General features: G+C 39.5%; 1 protein-coding gene and 1 long non-coding RNA gene across 2 annotated transcripts in view; one reads left to right on the top strand and one right to left on the bottom strand.

Annotated features, from left to right (window-relative positions):
- The first annotated feature begins 8,156 nt into the window (after positions 1-8,156).
- LOC123327736 lies at positions 8,157-17,419 on the top strand. Its single transcript, XR_006542438.2, has 2 exons — positions 8,157-13,703; positions 14,812-17,419. It is a non-coding gene; the product is annotated as an uncharacterized LOC123327736 (long non-coding RNA).
- A 3,099-nt stretch (positions 17,420-20,518) lies between these two features.
- SLC16A10 (solute carrier family 16 member 10) overlaps positions 20,519-24,535 on the bottom strand; it is a 115,527-nt gene continuing 111,510 nt past the window's right edge. Inside the window, exons 5-6 of the mRNA XM_025295030.3 lie at positions 23,452-23,680; positions 20,519-21,199 (exon numbers count right to left, since the gene is read on the bottom strand). Coding sequence (XP_025150815.1) covers positions 20,970-21,199; positions 23,452-23,680 — 459 coding nt within the window. The 3' untranslated portion in view covers positions 20,519-20,969. The remainder of the gene's footprint in view (positions 21,200-23,451; positions 23,681-24,535) is intronic.

Here is a 24,535-nt window from a genome sequence, read left to right as displayed (position 1 = left end):
GGTCAGTGAGCGAATCAGTTCATAACAGTGTAATACTAGCCCAAAAAATAAATCTGGAGCCAAAGCTGCGGTTTCTAGCACACACTCGCCCCAATCTCTACAAATATTTCCATTGTTGTTAGGAAGTGGAGCAGGGCATCGATTTGCAGAATCCCCGAATTAAGAGTAACTTCCCAGGTGGTGCTAGTCGTAAAGAATCCGCCTGCCAATGCAGGGACATAGAAGACGCAGGTTCCATCCCTGGGTTGAGTAGATCCCCTGGAGTAGGAATTGGCAAGCCACTCCAGTATTCTTGCCTGGAAAGTTCCATGGACAGAGAAGCCTGGCCGGCTGCACCCCATGGGGTCTCAGGGAGTCGACCATATCATAGAGCATGATGATATGGAGACGACTGAGCATGAAGCGCTGAACTGGGTAAGATTACACCAGCGGAAAAGGAAAAACCTTACATTCTGTATCCTACTTTAGCTTTTTGTTTCCTTTTGCTCCTTGACCAGACAGACCAAATGTGTATTTCTCTTAGTCGTCTATCTGGAGTATTCTTTTCCACCTAATTAATCCTTAGCTCATCCACGGTAGGCTCCCAATTATACCACACCTGAGTGTCATCATTTCCCTTGCAGCCTAGCCCCATCGATTTGGTCATTAAGCACTTTCTCCATGTACATCAGAAAGTACAGGTGCTATGACTTAAGAGAACCTGTTTTAGATTTCAGAGTCAGGGACTATGTCTCTAAGTTTAATGGGGTTGAAACAAAAGGCATATACATATATTAAAGAGAATAAGATATGATATGGGAGAGGTAGGTTAGGTCCAAATTGCTAAGGGCAAATCCAGATTGCCTCCATTTCTTTCTCTTCTCCTCCTGAGACTCTTAATGACTTGTACATTGGACCTTTTGATATAGTCACAAAGGTCCTTGCTGCTCATGTTTCTTTTTTTTTCCCTAGCCGTTTTTTTCCACCTCTGCTCTTGAGTTTAGATAAGCACTGTTGATTTCTCTATCTTCAAGTATATTGCACCCATCCAGTGAAGTTATTTCAGATATTATACTTTTCAGTTCAAAATTTCCACCTGGTTCTTTTTCATTGTTTCTTTTTCTCTGCTAAAGATGCCTATCTTTACATTCATCTTTACCTCCTGGAGCATATAATAGCTGCTTTAGAGTGTTTGAAAATTCCAGCAACTGTGTTATCTCAGAGTTTGTGTCTATTGCTTGTCATTTTCCCCTTGGAATTTGGTCACATCTTCCTAGTTTTTTTGTATGACAGGTCATTTTCTACTGTATCCTGGACATTATGTCAGTTATACTGTGCAGACTCTGGGTCCTGTTAAAATCCTCTGGAGAATGTTTATTTAAGCAGGCCATCAACCTGGTTAAGTTCAGGCTGCAAGTTTCCTATAGCCTTCTGTGGGTGAAGGTGCCAATCTCAGTTCAGTTGTCAAAGCCCATGCTGTGGTGCTCTGGGCCAGTCCTGAACATGCAGCACTCCTGGGTTCATCTGAGACTTGGGCAGTGGTTTACCTCTCAGACCAGTCGTCAGAGCTGTTGCTGTGCTGCTTCGGGCAAACCCAAGGGGCTTAGATGGTTCATACACAAAATTTTAGGGGTCACCTTTTCTAGCTCTCCCTTCCTCCCCTCCCCACTCACTTTCCAGTCCACAGTCTCCATTTCTCAGTTCGTTGGACCAGAAAGATGGGGTTTCCATCAGAGTTTTAGCTACTCAGAACACAGCTACAAGAAGAAAGAGGCAGGGAAGTCCAGACAGTTCACTGCCTTGCAGGTTTCTTTTCTCTAAGTCTTGATTCCCCGCTCCTTTGTTGACTTTTCACAGTCCTCGAGTACTTTCTCTTTGTCTTTCATCGTGAGTGGAGTACTTTCTCTTTGTATTTCATCGTGAGTGGAGATGGGCTGGAGCAGGCTTACGACGCCAGCACTGGACCAGAACTCTCCCTCCCTGTCTTTGAAGAGTCAGCTGAGGTGTGTTACTTCCTCTAGGAAGCCCCTTCTGACCCTCCTCTTAGTCTCTGGTCTGTTTTAGTTTCCCTCTGACACATAAATAGGAAAATTCTGTGTAGAGTAGCCAGTGGCCTATTAGAATTATGCATAAGTTCATAAATACAGAATTTTCCTATTTATGTGTCAACTTCCCTTTTATACCAGGAATGCCCAAAGGAAGGCGACTAGGTCTTATTTAGTCTTTAGCATAGTGCCTGGGACACAATGTGTCTTCAGTAAATGTTTGTTGAATGTAGTAGACTTTTTCTGAACAACCTAACCAAAACTGAATTCCTGTGTAGCCATGCTACTCCTAAATGTTCTCAACATTCTAGCTTGTGTTAGGGTTGTTTCAACACTTATTTTTAGTTCCCTAGGAGATCGTAAGCTCAGTGAGATGGAAACTATGGACCTTACGTCTCTCTCTCCCCTGTGGCATTGTACTATATACTTTATAAATATTATATAATTGAATTGAGGTTTTTTGTTGTTATTGTTCAGTCACTAAGTTGTGTTTGACTCTTTGCGACCCCATGGACTGCATCACTCCAGGCTTCCCTGCATTGAGGTTCAGTAAACTAATTTTAAAGTTAAATGTTTTAATTCACCGTGATTAAACATCAAAATAGTTTTTTTTTCTCCAAGGGAAAGATCTGCTTTCTCATTCTACCCACTTCACTCCAGAAAGCAGCAGGATACTTTTCCCACTTTCCTCCAGAGGTCACTCACCACCTTTTTTTAAAAAGAGGTGATTAAAATAGGGCATTGCTTCATGCAGGCTTCTCTTTAGACCATTGCTGAGGATAATTTTTTTTTCATGAGACAATTCAAGAAAAATAAAAACATTGATGGGCTTTTCTTTAAATAAATATAGTTCTGATTCCCTTGGGGGGGAAATGGATATTTTACAACATCTATGACAATTTATGAAGAAAATAAATATCTGGGTCTTAGTGGCTAGTCAATGGCAACCCACTCCAGTACTCTTGCCTGGAAAATCCCATGGATGGAGGAGCCTGGTGGGCTGCAGTCCATGGGGTCGCTGAGAGTCGGACACGACCAAGTGACTTCCTACTTTCACCTTCCACTTTCATGCATTGGAGAAGGAAATGGCAACCCACTCCAGTGATCTTGCCTGGAGAATCCCAGGGACGGGGGAGCCTGGTAGGCTGCTGTCTATGGGGTCGCACAGAGTCGGACACGACTGAAGCGACTTAGCAGCAGCAGTGGCTAGTAGGATACTACCTTGGCATATTTGTGAAATGGCAACAGGGAGGCAGATTTTTCATCTTAAAACTTAAAATTTTACTTTGGACAAGAATGAGAAGTTGGATTATGTTTAGGGACTATATATCACTATTCAGTTCAGCTCAGTTCAGTCGCTCAGTCGTGTCCAACTCTTTGCGACCCCATGAATCGCAGCACGTCAGGCCTCCCTGTCCATTACCAACCCTCAGAGTTCACTCAAACTCACATCCATTGAGTCGGTGATGCCATCCAGCCATCTCATCCTCTGTCGTCCCCTTCTCCTCCTGCCCCCAATCCCTCCCAGCATCAGAGTCTTTTCCAATGAGTCAACTCTTCGCATGAGGTGGCCAAAGTACTGGAGTTTCAGCTTTAGCATCATTCCTTCCAAAGAACACCCAGGGCTGATGTCCTTTAGAATGGACTGGTTGGATCTCCTTGCAGTCCAAGGGACTCTCAAGAGTCTTCTCCAACACCACAGTTCAAAAGCATCAATTCTTTGGCGCTCAGCCTTCTTCACAGTCCAACTCTCACATCCATACATGACCACTGGAAAAACCATAGCCTTGACTAGACGGACTTTTGTTGGCAAAGTAATGTCTCTGCTTTTCAATATGCTATCTAGGTTGGTCATAACTTTTCTTCCAAGGAGTAAGCGTATTCTCTGGAAGGACCATCCTTTTTACTTATCAGATAAGTTTCATCAGTGCTTGAAGTGCATCATGAAAAAGTAGGTGTCATCATAACTATTTCTATCAGTACACTAAACGATCATTCTTTAACCTCATCACTAAAAGCCCAGCCTATTAAAACCAACTCAAAGATTTAATTTCAGTAAGATAACTTTCATGTTTGTGTTATGTATTTTGAAAAGTTAGAAATGGCATTGAAAGGACCTAACATTGGTGTCTGTTTGATGGAATTAACTTATTAAAAATCAAAAGTTACTGATTCTTAATTTCTTTTTAAAAATATAAACTTAAAATTTTCTTTAGCTGGATGCATTGTAACAGGGCCGCAGGCCTCTCTGAATCTACTGTCATAATGGTCTCCTAGACTGTACTGATCAGATAAAATCTTTGCTGTACTGTACTATTATTAGCCAAAATCAATATATCAGAAAAATAAAAACAAAGCAACCAAAAGTGAGAGTATGGCTACTGTAGACTCTGCAGAGAAATACAGGCTAACATATGCGCCATAACTACAGAGCCCCCACTCTAGACAGAGCCACACCTGCTAAGCCCCCGTGACACAACTACCGAAGCCCATGCTCCAAAACAGGAGAAGCTGGCGTCCCACAGCTGGAGCGCAACCCGCACTCACCACAGTTAGAGAAAGCCCGCACACAGCAACAAAGGCCCAATACCACTAAATCTTAAAACTTAGTAAAAAAAAAAAAAAAAATTAACTGGCAGTAAAACCTACCCCAAGCTGATATGAGGCTGTTTATGATTTTTTATTTATTTGGTGGGAATGTGATATTAATGTTTGATTATGTATCCCATTGGGAGTATTATGTAATCAACAATATATTTCTATAGTACCTTCTCATAATAAAAACAAAACTGGATTCTGAAACATGTGCAACCAAGGCTGCCAGAGAAGGGATTATAGACCTATATTTCCATTTTAAAGGTGATTTTACTGCTAAACATTTAGGAAAAAGCACATACTCACACACATACACATGTACACAAACCAATTAAGCTACTACTTCTTGGAGAGTATAAAACCTTGAAGCACTTTCCATATAATTCTCAGCTGGAAAGTAGTTATTACTAGTCCCAGTTTACAAATAAGGAAACTAAAACCATTTAAAAGGCTTAACTATTTTGTCCAACCACTAACACAGAATATCAAACAGCATTGTCATTTGTAAGACTTGTTAAAATTTCAGGTTCTGCCTGTAGATGATTTCAGATTCGTATAGGCTTGCTGTATTCCTCCTTTTAACAAACGCTTAAGTGCACAGTACATTACTGTTAACGGCAGGTACCACAGGAGTGGTAGGAGTTCTCATATATTTTGGAGATTAACCTTTTATCACATAGATGGTTTGCAAATATTTTCTCCCATTCCGTAGGTTACCTCTTCACCCTGATTGTCTTCTTTGCTGTGCAGAAGTTTTTTACTTTGATATAGTTGCACTTGTTTATTTTTGTTCTTGTTGCCTGTGCTTTTGGTGTTCTATTCATGGGCTCACTGAATTCATGGAATTCATGGACATTACCAAGACCAATGTCATGAAGCTTGCATTTTGCAATCATTTGTGTTATTCTGAAAGATATAATGAAACTGTCTTTCTGATTAGGAAAAATTTGTTATACCTTCCAGTAAATAGTAAGACAGTTTTCAAACTTTTCAGAGTGCCGTATGTCAAAAGGATGCTATTATCTCTGCCAACTTTTCATCATGCTTCCCTGTAAAGTGGTCACTTAATTTTGATGGTTTCATTTCTTCATTAGAGAAAAACATGTTAACAAAATGAACATAAAATAACTGTTCATTTGTGGGCAAAGATATAAAAGCCAACTTGAAATATTCAATTGAATATTGATACTTCTCTGTAATTAATGAAATAAAGACTAAATAAGTATATTCTTATAGACAAATTGCTATGAATGCCACATTAAATACCATGAGTGCCATTCCTTTGATGATTTTCCAAAATGAAGACCCACTCTTGGTAAAGTTCTAACAAAAACAAAACGTAGTGATCCCTTGAGTTACATAATAGTTTATGTTCTCGGCAAATTTGGTGTTTAATGAAACCATGCAAAAAATTTTGTGTTTACATGTACAAGAGAGTTAGAATCTAAGCTCAGACACTTAAAAACAAGCTTTTTTCACTCAATGAATACTTAGCAGGACATTCAAAAGTTGACAGTGTGTGGGACCATGCAACATTGTATCCAACCATATACACTATAGGGTGTCTAGCATCTCTGACACCTGACCACTAAATGACACCCTCACAGATTTCCAGAGTACCTTCTGGGTACAATAAGGCTTCAGTTGAAAACTACTCATGTCAAATGTCAGCCTCAAAGCTTGGCAAATAGTGTTCTCTCATAGGGGCAAGAGAAGACAGTAACATTTCTATTGCACGCTATTAGGATTCTAGATATGGTATTCTTTTACAAGATGCTTCATGTTAAAAATTCATACATGGTAAGAAATTCACACATGAACTACCTTTGTTCTTAAGCTTCAAAACATTTATAGACATACAGTGATAAAGGATGGTCATTGCTAGGTGGCAGAACTTCCCTTACCAATGAAAGCTGCTTGCTGTCTAGTATCTAAAGAGATTAGTCTGTTTAAAAACTGTGATAATGTCACCTGGGACAGGTACCTTGAAAAAAAAGCTTCCTTCTCCTTAAGACCCATGACAACCATCCTCTATTGCCACTAGGTCCATAACAAAGATCAAATCTCAACATGATTCACAGGAACAGGTACCCACTGTGATCCAGGAGGACCTAGCTTGCACATCAAAATAATTGCAATGGGTGGGTTACCATTCCCTCATACTTCAAAAATAAATCAGAGTTTACAGATTTAATGTAAAAATGAAGCCGTAAAGATATTCAAAGGGATTTTAAAAATATAGTTACATAATAAGGGTAGACCTTACTAAACATATAAGCAATAAGAGAGTCTATAAAAGTGAAAACTTTAATTTGAAAAAAAAATGTAAAAAGACAAACTGGGGAAACTTTTACCAATGCTTATTAGAGTCTCACATAATATATGAAGAGTGCTCATAAACCAACAGGCTTCCCCAATAGCTCAGTTGCTAAAGAATTTGCCTGCAATGCAGGAGATCTGGGTTTGACCCCTGGGTTGGTAAGATCCCCTGGAGAAGGGAAAGGCTATCCACTCCAATATACAGTAATGTATATACTGTATATTGTATACAGTATTGTATATCCACTGTACAGTCCATGGAGTTGCAAAGAGTTGGATGTGACTGAGCGACTTTCACTTTCACTCACAAACCAGTAAGAAAAAGAGAAACCCCTCAATTGAAAAATAGACAATGGATAATAACATAATACACCAAAGAAGCAATGCCATGGCTGAGAAGCTTATGAAAAAATATTTACACTAATTAGTCATAAAAATGCAAGCGTGGACAAATACCGTATGTGTCCACTATATGAAGCACCTAGCATGATCAATAGTAAAGAGTCTGCCTGCAGTGCGGGAGACCTGGGTTTGATTCCCGGGGTGGGAAGATCCCCTGGAGGTAGGGCATGGCGACCCACTCCAGTATTCTTGCCTGGAGATTGCCCTGGACAGAGGAGCCTGGCGGGCTACAGTCCATGAGGTCACAAAGAGTCGGACACAACTGAGCGACTCGGCACAGCACCACACAGCACAGCATGACCAAATTCATAGAGACAGAAATAGAATGGTGGTTGACAGGACCGAGGGGAGGGAGGGACGGGGAGTGAGTGTTGAATGGGTGCAGAGTTTCAGTTTAGGATGATTGAAGCATTCAGGAGATGGCTAGTGATGGTTACCCAACAGTGTGAATGTACTTAATGCCACAACACACTTTAAAATGGTTCAAATGTTACATTTTATGTTAAGTAGATTTTATCGTAGTTGGAAAACAAACAAAAACACAAATTTACAATGAGGGTTTTTTTTTAACCTATAAATTTTTCATGTTTTAGGATTTTAAAAAATAATCCTAAAAATAATAATCATACCTAGTGTTATAAAATAATCCTACCTAGGGAGAAGGCAATGGCACCTCACTCCAGTACTCTTGCCTGGAAAATCCCGTGGACAGAGGAGCCTGGTAGGCTGCAGCCCATGGGGTCGCTAAGAGTCGGACACGACTGAGCGACTTCACTTTCACGTTTCACTTTCATGCATTGGAGAAGGAAATGGCAACCCACTCCAGTGTTCTTGCCTGGAGAATCCCGGGGACGGGGGAGCCTGGTGGGCTGCCGTCTACGGGATCACACAGAGTCCGACACAACTGAAGCGACTTAGCAGCAGCAGCAGTGTTACAAAGGTACAGGGAAAACATGTGGTAATGCAATTCGGGAAAACAGTAAAAATCAAAAGTACTTGTCCTTCCACCTAGAAATCCCACTACGAGGAATCCAGCCTAAAGGAAATAAAGATAAGCATAAAAATTCAGCTATTAGTTTGTTCATAGTGGGAGTGTTTATTATTGTGGAACAATGATGCTACTCCAGATAGCCAATAATAGAGTTGCATCAAATTAATTGTTCATCTGTCTCATGAGATAATTGTGCATCCATCAAAAAAAAAAAATGTAGAATTTTATTAACTGATATATGTGGTAAACTTCTGTTATTATGCCTTCCCAGAATCCATTCATCCCTTTTTCAGACAAGAGAACCCCAGTTTTCTTAGAAGGGAGCCTACTTCTCTTGTTCCATGAAGTGGGTTGAGCACTAGTCAGCTTCAGGTAGCCTGAGGCTGAGGCCTCGTTGAATCAGCATATTCTGTCTTCCAGCCTCAATGATGGGTTTAGAGCTGGGCTCCTGACCTATGTTGGACCAGTATGTTTCAGTCCCAGGAATTTGTCCAAAATATTGGACAAGAGCAGCTCTTTTTTTTTTTTTTTTTTCTGCCGGAGTTGGTGAAAAGGATAGCTTAGAGTTGTTGGGAAGAATTAAGTTTTTACCTGAATTAAGCCTATAGAAAAATAAATAGTCGAGAGATGGCAAGGCTATAGCTCCCATGACATCATTAGACCCTAGATCCTAGCCGTCTGATTTCAGACTGCACCTGAACTTTTCACCCTTTGACTTAAGCCAGTTTGATTTTTTTTTTTAACCTGACATCAATAAAAAGTCAGGAAGTTAGAAAAGTATGTTGGAAAATTGTATATTTCCTCACTTTCACAAAACATTTTCACAGATAAGAGTCTTAAGGGACACATTCTGTAATGATAAAGGCAATTATCTGTGGATCAGGGGATTGTCCATGCTTTTTATTCTTGTTTAATGTCTGAAGACAAGCTTTTCTCTCTATATAAAATTAGAAGGCTTTCCATGAGTGTCATCTTTGACTCCATCACACCAGCATTATAATTTAGATTTAAAATATATACAGGCGCCTGTCTTTAGCCAAATGTCTATCATCTGAATCTCCGCTGTTACAAGGCGGCACATGCATTGCTTCTGGGATGTCACTGTCCCTCCTCAGTGGGCGGAGGTGGGAAACACACATATGAACACAATATCCACACACCTATGTCCATGTGTTACGTATATACACTAGAATTTGCCAGTCCTCGTCCATCACCACAGCGTTTATTCCAGCCTTCCACCTCTCCAGATATGTACCTCCCATCTCCTGTGGTAGAAACCTGGTTCTTTTTATTTGCAATCTATTTACTTACCTGTTCAAGCCCCATTGTTACTGTTTAATCACTAAGTTGTATCCGACTCTTTTGCGACCCCATGGACTGTAGCCCACCAGCTCCTCTGTCCAAAGGATTTCCCAGGCAAGAATACTGGAGTGAGGTTGCCATTTCCTTCTTCAAAAGCCCCACATATAGAATCAAAGCTCCCAACCCTGTGGGCCCTCTCCTCTACTTGGGGCCAGCCAGGCGCTCCCCAGTCCTGATCGTGGTCTTGCTGCCTCACTCCAGCTCCAGCTCCGCTGGCTGAGTCCTCTAGTGAGATATTCCTAGGCAGAGGAAGTCGATATGCTAATGCTGACACGTTTGGAAACCATTCACTTATTCAACAAGTAATTGTTGAGTACTTACTGTATGCCAGGCATTTTTTTTTCTTTTTTCAGCATGTGGGGATAGTAGAAGCGGGGGTGGGGGGAGGAATTCTGGATATAGTTTGGAAGTAGAAGCAGTAGGGTTTGATAGTAGGCTGGAAGTGGGTGAGATGAGGACTTAAAGATAACTCCAAAGTTTTTTCTCTGAACAACTAGCAAAATGAAGTTGTCATTAACGGAAATGAAGAGAGTTGCAAAAAGATGCAAGTACAGGAGAGCAGCATATCAGGAGCTCAGTTTTGGATGTGTTAAGTTGGGAGGTTCTTTGTAGTCATCCTTCTAGAGGTGTTCGGTTGGCAGTTGTATAAGGGTCTGTAGTCTGAGAGAGAGATATGTGCTCCATCTGCATTTAGATGGTAATTCAAGTCATGAGAAAGGATGAGTCCACCCAGGGAGTGAGCGGAGATCGAGTAGGACAAGGTTCAGAAACTAAACCATGATGGATTCCCAGCATCAGGAATGGATTCCCTGTAACACATGCTGATGATCATTTGAATAAAACCAGGGCTGAAATATGACTATTTGATTTTGGAGTGTGGATGTCAGTTGTAACTTTGAGAAGGGCAGTTTCAGTGGAGTAGTAGGGGCAAAATCCTGATGGAGCAGATTCAAAAGGGAATAGTAGAGATAAAATTGGAGAGAGTAGGAATTGTTTCAAGAATTTTTTTTTTCTATTGTAAATGGATGGAAAGACATGAGGCAATAGCTGCAAGGGGCATGTGAGTTTAAAAGAAATCTTTCCCGCTCCACACCCCCACCACCAAAATGCAAGAAAGAATAGCATATATATGCATATGTCCATGGAAATGATCCTGTAGAGGGGAAAAACTGATGTTAGAAAAGAGCGAAGAGATAGTTTGAGGAAGGAAGCTGGAAGTGTTTAATTTGGGGTTGGGGGAGATACGTGGAGAAGGAAACGGCAACCCACTCCAGTATTCACGCCTGGAAAATCCCATGGACCTAGGAGCCTGGTGGGCTACAATCCATGGGGTCGCAAAGAGTCAGACACGACTGTGCGACTTCTGTGTTCTGTGTGTGGGGGAGATACGGGGCAGCTAATGAACTGAATATTCAGGGAGCTTATTGGAGTTTTGCCAGACCCAGTGTTAAGGGTTAGAAAAATGAAGTAAAGACTGAAGAGATCTGATTGGTCAAGAGAGGGAGTAGTTAATGGGAAGAAGATCTTAAAGTTGAGGAGCAGACTGAGGGAAGTCAGCGGCAGGGAATGAAGTGATCAGCTGTGATAAGAGACCAGGATATTGGTGCTGAAGGTTCCAAAGATGAAGCAACTTCCAGAGAAGACAAGGTTCCAAGTGTCCCTGTTAAGTCTGAGTGAAATAAAGTTGCTCCATATGAATACTTAACATTGAACCAAAAGCCATGTGCTAGCGTGATGGGTGTGTAGGAGTGACCAGGGAGGCTGGCAGGTGACTGAGACGAGGACGGGCGGTAGGGCTGGATGGTGAGCATGGAAGGCAAGGGGGCCCTCTTGTGTTGTAGACCATCCTCTAGGGTAGTGAGTTTCCTGTTTCTGTAAGTTTTAAGAAAACACTGGTGACTCTTGAGGGTTTTAAAAAAGAACTTTTGAATCTAGGTTCATTTGTAGGAGACTATCCCATGAGGAAAGGAGCTGGCAGGCTGCAGTCCACAGGGGTCACAAAAGTGTTGGACATGACTTAGCAACTAAACAACAAGAGAATTTTAAACCCTAGAAGTATGATACTATGATAATTCTTTTGAGTTATACCTCTAGAAAATTTGTTTTTTGTATACATTAGAATTCTATTTTTTCCCTATAAAAATTATTTTCTCAAGAGAGTGAAGTTTACCCTGCTTAGGATCGCCTGCACATCTGGTACTTATTTGCAGGCATATAAATAATTAATAGATTCAACGACATATTGCAAATTTCACATTGATGTGTAAAATATATTTAGCACCATTAAACATCAATAGTGACTTGCTTTGTAGTTAGGTCTTATCAAATAATAAACATCCTCTGACTGCAAACAGTTTTTCTCCAAGTGGGTAATCCATAATAGTAGGAAATTAAAAAAAAAACCCTCCAGCCTGGTCTTGATCACCCCCTGAAATTGTCAGTGAGAAATAGATCACTTAGTACCAGCTGAATTTAATAAGTTTATTCAGTGTAAGTAAAAGAAGCAATAATTTTAAGTCAACTGCAAAAAAAAAAAAAATGTCAAATAGAAATAGTTTTTGGACTGTCCAGTGCTTGTGGTTTATGTCTCCATCCCCTGGAGAAATAACAATACCCAAACACACCCGAAATACATATATGAAGCTTTAAAAGCATACAGCTTATATCTTTTATTCCGTACACACTATTTCCTTCCCTTTAGTCATTTTTCCTCCCCGCCTCCACCTCCCCAGGGAATTTCATAAATATAAGCACAGAGCCTTATAGACATTTGCTAAAAAATTTTTATTAACTGAGAATATCACATTGTTTCACAGTAAAATGATTTTACCCTCCAAATGATTACAAAGCTTTTTTTCATTAAAAACATTTTGGTTATCTATATTAAATTGAACATTATAAAAAATCAATTATAAATTATACTCTTTAAAAAGAAACATAAAATTTTTTAAAAGGCAAGTACTAAAACACTGCACACTGATCAAACCCAGCATAATCATTTCACATAAGTGACCTATATTTAAACAACTCCTGTGCCAAAAATGGCACCCTGTGTAGACAGAGCAGAGTCACTCTGCAGCATGCACTCGGAATAATCTGGTTTTGATGTCTAAGGTCAAACATGTTTTCCTAACTTTGAAAATATGCAAAATAATTTAAAAATTAATTTTCAGTTAAACATTAAAACAAGTTGACAAAAAAAGTGTCTATTAGGAGATACTTAAAATATCCAAGCTCTCTCTAATACTGCAGGGTTCAGTCTGTCATAGCTATAACTTTCAAGCTAAAATAAATTTGTAGGAGAACAGAATGACAAAATGCAAATTTATCAAGCACTGGGCAATGCCTTAATAATGTTATAGTTCTCAAACCACAATATTATAACAATTACATGAGAAGTTATTCCTAAGGGGATATTTCGTCTCACTCCACTGTAACTTTTTTTGAGTACAGTTGGTTTACAATGTTGTGTTGGTTTCCGCTCTACAGCACAGTGAATCAGTTATACATATACATAAATACATTCTGTTTTAGACTTTTCCCATATAGGTCATTACAGTATTGAGTAGAGTTCCCTGTGCTATATGGTAGGTCCTTGTTAGTTACCTGTGTTATATATAGTAGTATGTATATGTCAATCCCAATCTCCTCCCTCTATAACTTCTGATTAACAGGCCCCCATTCTCTTACATACAAATCATGTTAACAGTAAAATGGCATTATCATTAGTTAACAGTGAATCCAGTATGTTCTAGTAGATTCTAAATGTTTGGTTTTCCTAATTAGAAAAATGATAGTATTTTTCTTACATTTTTAATATCTTCACAAAAATAGAGTTAAGGCAACATCTATAAAGACAGCAAGGTTAAATACAAATCTGTGGTCCCCACTTCCTCTGAATCCTACTCGCAGGTACGTTATGGACTCAGAGACCTGCATGGAATCTGGGGTAGAGTTCTGGTGCGAGTCACACAGTCAGCCACGACCATGATGCTCAGAGCCAATCATAGGTATGAGATTTGCTGACTCTGACCCAGACACAGTTGTTTCTAATCTAATTTCTTTATGTTAAATCTGAAAGATGGACAATGATACTTTATGTCAGGTTTTGTTTTTTTTTTTTTTTTTTAAGTAACTCATTGTCCAGGTTTTAAGATTGATGGCTCCCAAAACTCTAAGCCTGAAAAATAGCTCAAGTTATCTCCTTAAGCCCAACAGAAAGCTATTTCGTGTGTATGTGTGTATATAATACATACACACACACATATATACAATTATATATATAATAAAATATGACATTTTTTTCACGTAAGAGTTACAGAATACTTTGAATAGCTAACTTCATGCTAGCAACATTGACCAGGGACTTTTTCTTTAGTCATTACCTTTGGGGGCTGTGTTCATCATTAAGTTTTCATTTGGTGATCATTTTTTTGAGTTTTGTACCCTAACACCTTCTGTATTAACAAAAATTACATAATTTTTAGTAGATATGAACTCAATAATTCCGCTATAGGAGGGGTTTCCCCTCAGATATATATACAAAATGTAACATGCATAATACTGCCAGACATATAGACTTCCTATTGAATTATATATATTTAAAAAGAAAAAAATAATTTTGCAAAGAACATGAAGTTTAGCACCAATCCTGATCTAATCTTTCTCTGGTAGGAAAAAAAAAGGCACCAAATACAGTCAGTTCATAGGCTGGGGTGAGAATACAGCACTTGATAACAAACCCTGGGTCTCCTCGGCTGGGGTGAGAACACAGCACTCAGAAGAAACCCTGGGTCTCGTAGGCTGGGGTGAGAACACAGCAGTCTGGATTACAAACCCTGGGTCCCTGAAATAATATTCCAGTATAGGCTAAATTACGACAGATATGTTGACCTATCACCGTCTTGCACTGTAGAACCTACTATAGATGATTACATTCGGTGAAGATAACAGTAGAAAAGGTTTATGTGTTTACACACATATTTAACAGATTTGCTCTTAATAACCAACGGATACTGAAAATATTATCTGATACTGACTTCTAAATGTTGCTTTGTGTAGATAGTGATATCACATGCATGCTTAGTGACACTGAACTCCAAAATACTCTTCTTATAGGCCACCATACTGAAAGGCGAGAAACCTCTGTCATTAGATTGGGAACTTGTGGATTAACCCCTACACCATTGCCACACTCAGTGGTAGCCTTTTCAAAAACTCCAGTAAGACGAAACTCATTGCCACAGTCCCTGATCCGCTTGGAAAGGAGTGCTTCTTACAGGAGTTTAACATGGAAGCTATAAGGCTAAGGCACAAGCATACAATCTGTTGTCAGCGATCATCCATCTTCCTGCCAAAGAAAACATGAAGGCAAGACCTCATCGTCAAGCTGCCGGTGTAATTTGTACAAGCCACTCACGATGCATTTTAGCAACTGTTCATTATTGTATATAGGTTATAAGGTTCATCTTTTTTTTTTTGTTTTCCTTTTTCAGATTATCCACAGGCCATATAAGTTAATATTCCATTTTTGTTTCCTTTTAAATACTACTTATCGGAACAAAACACGTTTTGTTTTACTGGTATTTCGACCCCCTTTAACAGCCTACTCTCCCTTGCCTTTTAGTCTCCAGAATCATCACTCACTCACTGATGATGCAGGAATTGATTACGCTGGGTTTTTAGGTAGACCCCGGAAGCTGAGGTAGGTGGGCTGCCATGACAAAGCTGAGTGTCATGATCAAGTACTAGAAAAGGTTTCATTTCATTCTCACGGTCTTTCCAGCATACTAATAAAAAACAGAAACCTCGTTTCATAAATGAGGTAGCCTCCTATTTTATATCTGTCAAAAAAAAAATTGTACCATGGGAAATTTCCTTGAATGTAGAGAGGCCAAAGTAATTAACGTTTACTTTTTAAAATTATTAATTTTTAAAGCTAAAGCTAAAGTAGGCTACTGTATCCCAAATATCAAGGTTTGAATGATTCAAAGATGTGGCAATGAATTGTTTCATGGGTCCTAAGCATTCATCTGATAAAAATCCCTATTTATGGTAGTTTGGTAATAATGAGTCTATGGTGTGTGCAGGCTTCACATTTAGCTATGGGGATTTGGCCCTTTATTCTTGAAAATTGTAACCTATCACTTGCAGTGTATATCTGAAACAAAGCATGAGTCTCTATCAACAAGTAAAGTGATACAACATGGCTGTGACTATTCATACACTCAGCCTGGAAGCTGTGTGTTGCTGTTGTCTACCTTATTATTTGCTCCCTCCTTGCAGCAACAATGAAGTTTTCAGTTTGAAAACTCCTGAATAGTTTTAAATATGTATTTAAATTATTCACGTATTTTTAAATTTTGGAGCTAATTTGCTCATACTTTCCACCCATGTCTCTAGACGCCGGGAACTTACTCTTAATACCATTCACCATAAATTGTAACCAGACCTAAAGCAGATTCACGAGAGACTGCATCCCAGAGGCCTGCTAGATTCCCAGGCAGACTCCAGGGTATGTTCTCGGGACTACAATTTAGCAAAATTTTAATGGAATATGAAAATCAAAGTAAAAAAAGTATGCTCTGAAAATATGTTAACAACTTGACATACTTTCCTCTCAAAGCATTTACCTTAAATATTTAAAGTTTTATATGTTAACACAAAAGTTGACAATTATATGAAACTTCTTATCCCCCCACCCATTATAATTTTTTTTCCAGTGTACCATTAGAACTCTTAAGTGGAAAGCTGAGAGCAAGCCATTCTCTAGGTTACACAAAATTGGATGGGGTTCCATCCTCTGAAATCACCGGGACCAGTAAGTACTGCAACTAAGCAACCAGTGGAACTAAGCAGGGATAATCACTGACTCTTCAGCAGGCTTTTGAAGGATATAGGGAAGAAAGGGCAAAAGAATGATAAAGACAGTATAAAAAGAGGTATGGAAGGGCATGAAAGTTCGCCACCAGGAAGTCTTCAGTCCCACACATGCTACAGGTGCCTACCTCTGATCTCATAGCACATTTTCTATTCAGCCTTATTGGATTTATCATCAGGTTATCTGAACATGGGACAGCTTACAAATAACAGTGGCACGTATTTAAGTGTTAAGTGCAGTTAAAGGAGTATAATTACCAGAAGTAAACATATGTTTACTTTACAACCAAGTGTACATTTACTTTAAAAGTGTGGGAAGTTGAAGCTAATGGCATTAATTTTTTTTCCCCCTATACTTGGGCAGAGTCCATGGGATCATCTGCAAACATATCTAAACAGATAATGTCTGATCATGAAATGCAAATGAAGTCTTATTTCTATTTATGAATAGAATTTGAAGCTCAGTGCAAGCACTGTGCAGTTTTCAGGAGAAATTACAGGTCTTGGGGTAGGGCTATAGACTAAGCATTGCAACTGTGATCAGAGAGATAAATTCTGAAAATAGTATCAGTAATCTGGGTGGCTCATTGTTACTGAAATGGATGCATCCCAGCAACAGGCACTGCAGTAAAGCCTAACCAGAATGTTTCTGGAAGATCCTTAGGCATCCTGTTACAGTAACATCCCATCCGGACTGTGTGTGAAGAGGAATGATCGCTCCCTTCTTTCATGTTGTTGGCCTCAAACGCCAGAACCTTTTACTTTTGAGAATTTGCTGAGTTCTTTAAAGATTTTATCTATTCTTTTTTAAAAAAGTGTCTTGGATTAAACAACAACAACAACAAAATGTATGTCCATCAGGCCACTTTACTGCAATTAAGTAACAGTCTTTAGAAATTAGGCCTTAGTTTGAAAGATTAAAGTAACATTCCTTGGTCTAAAACAAATCTTTGTGAATACTGGTATTTTTTCTTAGGTTGTATATTTTAGACTTTTAGAACTTCTTGTACCAAACAACATATTAGTAAATATGCATTTTATGTAATTTAGCATCGTATCTTCTATACTTTTAACTATATTGTTACAGCACAGCGTTCTCCCTAAGAGTCTATTTTAGTGGGGCCTTCACAGCGTTACAGATCCTGTCTGATTCATGCCATTAGACTGAAACCACATATGTGTAATATTATACACAAACACAATAGTCTGAGATCTAAGTTACATTATACTTGTTGTGTTGCTCTTTTACTATGTAAAATAAACAAGATCAAGTCTGAGTTTCAGATAATTACTTTTCCCCCCCTAATATCAGCCAAATAATAAAAGGAAAAACATTCTGAAGGTCTTTACAGAATAAGTTTTTCAGATCTATTCTTTCTGAAAAAAATCACAGGGTAGTCAGGAGTTTGTGCTGAAACTGTAGAAAAAAATAAGTATTTTATAGCAGCAGATTTGATGATTGTTCATAGCTGTTTGTGTATGAAATACAACTTCCAGTAGTAAGCTGCAGCTGTGTGTATGGTGTAGTAAGTTGCTGAATGTCTCTAAGATCAAAATTGTTTAAAGCTCTATTATAAATAAATTACATTTTAGTGTTTATACTGAACCTTCAAGGCTGCAGACTGAGAAAGCTCATATTGAAAAAGTTACTGGGTTTTCTAGTTGTTTACTTATCAGCCTCACTTTGCCTTTCCTCCTGAGTGCCCTCCTCCCCCAACAACTACAAATCCATATGTTTTACCGACATCTCCATCCTCAGCTTGAGACAGGAATGGAAGGACTTTGCCCTTCACAAATGATCCAAGCTGAAAAGAAAAGTTGGGACTCTCTCTCTCTCTTTCTCTCTCTCACTCTTCTGCTATCTTCTAAATAAAATGGAGCTGTAACACTGATTTGCCTAAGAGCTGTAACACGGTTTGTCCAAGACCTGAGAGCTGTGACGCGCCGAGGGCTTTAATGTCCGTTGCTCCAAATCTTTGTTGTGAGGAGACAAAGAACCGAGGAACATACACTCGCGTGACATCTATGGTGCCGTGACTCGGGTTTAACCTGGCTGAAACAACCGCCGCGTGGAAGAGGCCAAGCACAGCAGGAGTCCAACTCAGCGAAGCTCCCATGCTAGAAGCGGAAGGCAAAGAAACCCAGCACAGGGGAAGGCCCATCATGCTGGAAACCAGGACAGCGAAAAACGAACTCAGCAGAAAGCTCACGCGGCCTAGTCTCAGACTCCAGAAGACCTCTGGTTAAGAAACCTTGGACCACTGGACAAAACCCCGAGAGGGATTGTCAGAAGATCCTCTGACCAATCCTGAGGAAATCTGGTACACTGATGGAAGCAGCTTTGTCTTGGATGGAAAAAGAAGAGCAGGTCAAGGTACCAGGACATGACTCCTGGATTCACTACTCACGAGTCAAGCCATGGAAGAAAACAGAAGAGGACACTCAATACAGCTGTCAACCAGCTACAACATGCAGTGCCAGTTCAACAAAGATATAAAACTACAGCTGACCACGGAAAATATCACACACCCTTGGACACCGCTATAAGGACTCTGAGGATTGAGACTAGCAAGAGGGGGAGGCCTAATACCCCTCGCTGCCCCAGTTCAGCAGGAAGTAGCCAGAAAGACTTCGACGCCCCTATTCCCAAAGAATTGGGCCTCCCACCTCTTGAGGGGGGAATGTTAGGTAGGTAGAATAGGGAAAAGGAGTCCAAAATGGCAGTGGCTAAAAGACAAGGAAGGTCCGAGGACCAAAGTGAAGACTTCAGGCAGAACAAACAGCACTCCTGGCTAAGCCCAATTTGCATAGGGCAGGCCCAGGTGGAGGAAAAAACATATAAAAGGAGGAGCCAAAGCGCTTTCTCTCGGACTCTCTCTCCCCGCGTGCGTGCGCTCTTTTATCTCTTTCTCTCTCTCTCACTCTCTTTCTCTCTCTCTCACTCTCCTGCTATCTTCTAAATAAAATGAAGCTGTAACACTGAAAAAAAAAAAAAAAAAGAAAAAGAAAAGTTAAGGAGATTGCATTTCTCTCAGCACAAAGAATTTAAGAACAGGCGGATCCTGAAGGGGCTTTATAAAAAAGATGGCATCTTCCCAGGTGAACAAGCCACATTTGAGGAGGATCTAATATACATATGCATTGGGGATTTAATTATAAGTTTGTGTATTATTAACGCAATAATAATAAACAAATGGAAGATCCTTGGGCATCCTAGAAACAAACGTACTAAAATATAATTTCAGGATGAGGGACCCATTCCTGTTTTTTTCTTTTAGTGGAGTTTAGGTCATGTCATGACTTTGGTTTTAACTTTAAATCTTTAAAACTTTAATTGCTTTCTTATATATAAATAGAAAAGATACAGGCAGTGTTAAAGGGGAACACACTAGGATAAATATATATGAATGCAAATTTTTGCCAGAAAGTTTTACCAACTTGAGCAATTCTTTCTAGCAGAAATAGATATTTTCTTCACAAAGACTTTTTTTTTTCCCATTTATGCCTAAAACTGCAACTTGATAATATGCTCGTTTAAATATCAGGTCCTAGTGCAACAAATTCAGAAGTCAGAAAAATTCTAAGCTAAAATTGCTAGAATATCTTTCATTCTATTTTACTGTTACAACTTAAACAATTCAGAAATCTGGGGTGTTTCTGGCAACTTGAGTAAAACACACTGCAAATCCAAAGGGAGAACATGTAAATGGAAGAAATGTCTGATTTCTGAACTGTTTTGCCCTTATGAACAGTATCCTGTTCATCTCACATATTGATTCTGAATACCTTGTCAGCATCTGCTCCAAGAAGGTCCCTTGACACTGGAGCAAGTCAGAATAACTTACTTTCATAGCTTATTTAACAGCAGGCAAACAATTTTTACACTGGCTTGAAATCTAAGTCGATCTGATATTATCTAGAATCCAGGCTTAAATTTTGTAAGAAGTTTCCAAATAGCAGAAGAAATTAAAACAGAGATACTAAAAACACCAACGTGAGACGACAAATAATATTTCCAGTCCTAATCAAACCGCAACCCTTTCAGTATAGCTTGAGGTATTTTTAAGTATTTGTACAAGCTAAATAGCATTCACAGTTTCCGAAGCTGCTTTTTTACTGAGATAGCCTCATATTCTCATGATAGTTGACTTTCAGACAGGTTTTCTTGTACATGAAAACTGAGTCTGAGTCTCTGCCCTCAGACTCACGGAAATATCGGACAGCTAGCTGTTCACTGGCAGCAAATGGTTCTTGTAGTAATGAGGGTTCTATTCCCCAATTATTGTGCTACTCCTAGGATGTGATTAAAAAAATAACAGATTTGCAATTCATATATAAAAGGAATACTTGCTTCAGTTTCTGAAAGCAAGTCCAGTCTGGTGGAGGTATATAAGACATTAAATAACAGAGTCAGATTCCTTCTTAAAGATTGCAGATGAGCTTGACAGAGAGTTCTGGTTCGCCAGCATTTTCTCCATCTTTTCTCCTCCAGTGGTTTTAGTGACCTCTCTTTGCTTCTTACTGTGGACCCATGGGATAAAACAAAGGACAGCACCTCCAATAAGGGGAGGGATTCCAGCGAGGTAGAAGGCCACATCATAGGAGCCCAGCTTGTCCCGGAGTAACCCTGGGAAGGGAAAAAGCTGTCACCAGGAGAGAACAAGTATGACTGTTGGGGCCCAGAGTAGTCACCCTGGTGGCCCAATGCCAACCTAGGATCTTCATCCCAGCTGGCCAGTGCAGACACCTCAGAGAGCACACGTTTTTAAGGAAATGGTTCTGAAAGATAAACCTTTTCTGATAGGAGGAAAGAAAAGATGTCATTTCTTTAATCTTGTTGCAAATCTGTGACAGGCTTCTGAGTTTTCCTACCAAGATATCACATGGACAGAACACTTGCAGTCAAGCTTTGGCTTTCTCAAAACCCTTCAGAGGCCCTTTGGGTATTCTGACACATGGTGTTAAGGTCCTGTTTCGGCTGAAAGTGGACGGTCCACCAAGCTGAAACCTGTCATACACACAGGCTTCAAAATGTTTACATTTTCAGACCTTTCGTGGGCCTGTTTATGAAATAACATGAAACTACTTAAAATGATAATCCAAAATCATGAAAAATTATAAATCTAAGAGGATGAAAAAGTTACATTGTTAAATACATTTTGGAAAGATACTAAGGTTTGTCAGCACCTGAGGGGAAAATGTAAGAGTATAGATGTGGTATTCTAATAGAGCCTATGGCTGTGCTTCTGAAAACCGTCAGAGTACTCCTTATTTCTATTTTGCTAACAAAATCCAGATTTTAACAGTTATCTTAGTGTTTCAGACTTTTGCTGTACAACCTAAGTGACCAGAAATGTTCCAGGAACACATTATAATGGGTACCTGACTCTGCTAAATAAACAGCTGAGGATTTGTTCAGGTAAATATCAACATATTGGGGGGGAAAAAAAAGTGTACAGTCATTCCAAATAGAAACCTAAAACACACAGGATCTAAATACATACTTTTCCTATCTGAATCGAATATTGCATATATAACTAAACCTTGCATCTTTATGAACACAGGTTATGTTTGGCTGTAATACTGTAATCCCTAGAACCTCCTGGCATTTTTCTGCCCACTTTGGGAATTTCCTGTTACCCCTTCATTCTTGATCTGTTATAGTCACTGCCAGTGGCAAATAGAAACACCTCTTCTAGTAAAGTGCTTCCTATAACTTGCTGTGGACTTGGAAACCCTAACAAAGGATGTAAGATGTAAAAACAGGTTGTTAACTGGGAGAGAGGGGAAGGACTGGAGGGTTCTCCTACAAGGAGACTGTGATGTTTAGAACTTATATTTCACTTGGTCTGCTCAGTAGTGGTTCTGCTTGCTTGATTCATGACTAGGTTCCCAACTGGCAAATTTGCTGATATGTGTGGTTCTGAATATGAGAATGAATTGAACTGAACTTCCACTGAGCCACTCACATACAAGACAGATGCTAGTACATACATTTAAATTTCATAATATTTATATCAAATCTTATAATTTATAGTAGTACCCAGTTAATACTGAATGTGAGACAACTTTATACTATCATTCAGAAGATTTCTAAAGGTAAAATTCGTGTAACATAAAATTAACCATTTTAGTGGCATCTGGTATATTTACAGTGTTGTACAACCACCACTCTCTCTCTAGTTCCAAAATATTTTCATCACACCAGAAGAAAAGTCCACACCCAATACACAGTTACTCCCTAATCCCCCTTCCCTCCATCCCCTCGCATCTGTTCTGTCTCTGAATTTATTCTGGCTATTTCACATAACTGGAATAATATGTGACCTTTTGTATTTGGCTTCTTTCACACTTGGCATAATGTCCGAGGTTCACCTACCTGGTGCTGTGTGCCGGTGATACCTCATTCCTTTCTATGGCCGAAGAACCCCATCGTACGGATGTTGCACATTTTGTTTACCCATTCATTTACTGACGGACATTTGGGTTCTCCTGTTAAGTGTTACTTTTAACTATTTCTCAGGGAGGACTGTGATCTCTTACACAATTCATACATATTTAGAAATCTTTCAGAATCTTCACCTCTTGATAGAAAGAAGTCACATTTCCTACTCCTCCAAAACACTTACTAGCACAGGAACTCTTAAGTCTTCAAGTCCAGAAGCTAACTGCTATACATTTCAGCGGGCGTTTAAGATATCAATAAGAGTAAGAGGGCTCATCAGCAAATTTTTCCAACATGCCATCTGCTGGTCTTGGTAAAAACGTTATAGATAAGCCACATACAACAGCAAGACAGCAGAAAGCAATAAATCATAATATATTTAACATGTGAGACTCAGGACCTACCGTCGACAATGCTAGGACAATGTTATTTACCTGCGATCGGCGGGCCCACAGTCATGGGTATAGACATGAATCCGAGCAGAAACCCAATTGCTTGGGAGACGTCCTGGGCCCCAACCAACTCAAAGGCAATGGGGGCCATAATGGAAATGAAGCATCCATCGAAGAGACCCATGATGAGGCAGACAGCAATGAGGCCCCCAAAGACGCTGCACAGGGGGATCATCATGGACATCAGACCGATGAAGAGAAAGGACAGGACCTGGGACAGGCACACAGTGTCAGCGTCGCTCTCGGAACAGGGACCATCACAATTACTGAGCAACATGCGTAGGGCTTTTAAGTGGTTACCAGTTAGTCACCTCCCCAGCCCACTTCGCCTTGATTTTATATACATAATCAACTCCCACAATCATCTTCCCTGAATTCCCCTCACCCTTTCTCAGTATTTCCATTAAGGGACAAGAAAAAAGTAAGGGTTTTTATATACTTACTTTCCTTTCCCAGCGGTAAGCTCTTTGAGATCAGAATCTGTACAAAAGTCATCTTTGGCCCTACATATAATAAGGTTTAAGGATCTGGTACCTGGTCAGTGCTCATTACGTATTTGTTCTTTGAATATCAGCTCAAATTCACTCATCCAACATATGATTTAGAAATTTTACCTTTGAAATTATTTGCACTTTACTGGTGTCAGTCCTCTGCATAATTAAAATACGCCAGCCAGATCTATCCTTCACCTCACAGAGCTTCCAGTTTGTTAGAGTAAGTAATAGAATCAAACACTGGATTTTCCCTGCCATTGGGCAGCTCCTGTGCTCTGTTCTATGCACTGTGCTATGTGAATAAAACCTGGTTCGTACCCTTGGGTTATGAAGAGATGACTATGTAAGTAAGTGCACATTAAGTATTCTAGATGTTCTAGTTGTATATTCAAAGCATGGTGGGTACAAAAAAGGAAGGAGTGGACAATTCAGTTTTTTAGGCAAATAACTAAAATTGTATCATTCACTCATTAGATGGAATAGATGTTTTAAAAAGAATCAGCTTTTTAAAAAGTATGCATATAACAGAAACTGTCATTTATTTAATGCTTATGAAATGCAGGCATTGTTCC

Source organism: Bubalus bubalis, chromosome 10 (genome assembly GCF_019923935.1).
Source record: "Bubalus bubalis isolate 160015118507 breed Murrah chromosome 10, NDDB_SH_1, whole genome shotgun sequence".
Taxonomy (NCBI): Eukaryota; Metazoa; Chordata; class Mammalia; order Artiodactyla; family Bovidae; genus Bubalus; species Bubalus bubalis.
This window is presented reverse-complemented; position numbering and strand designations above follow the sequence as displayed.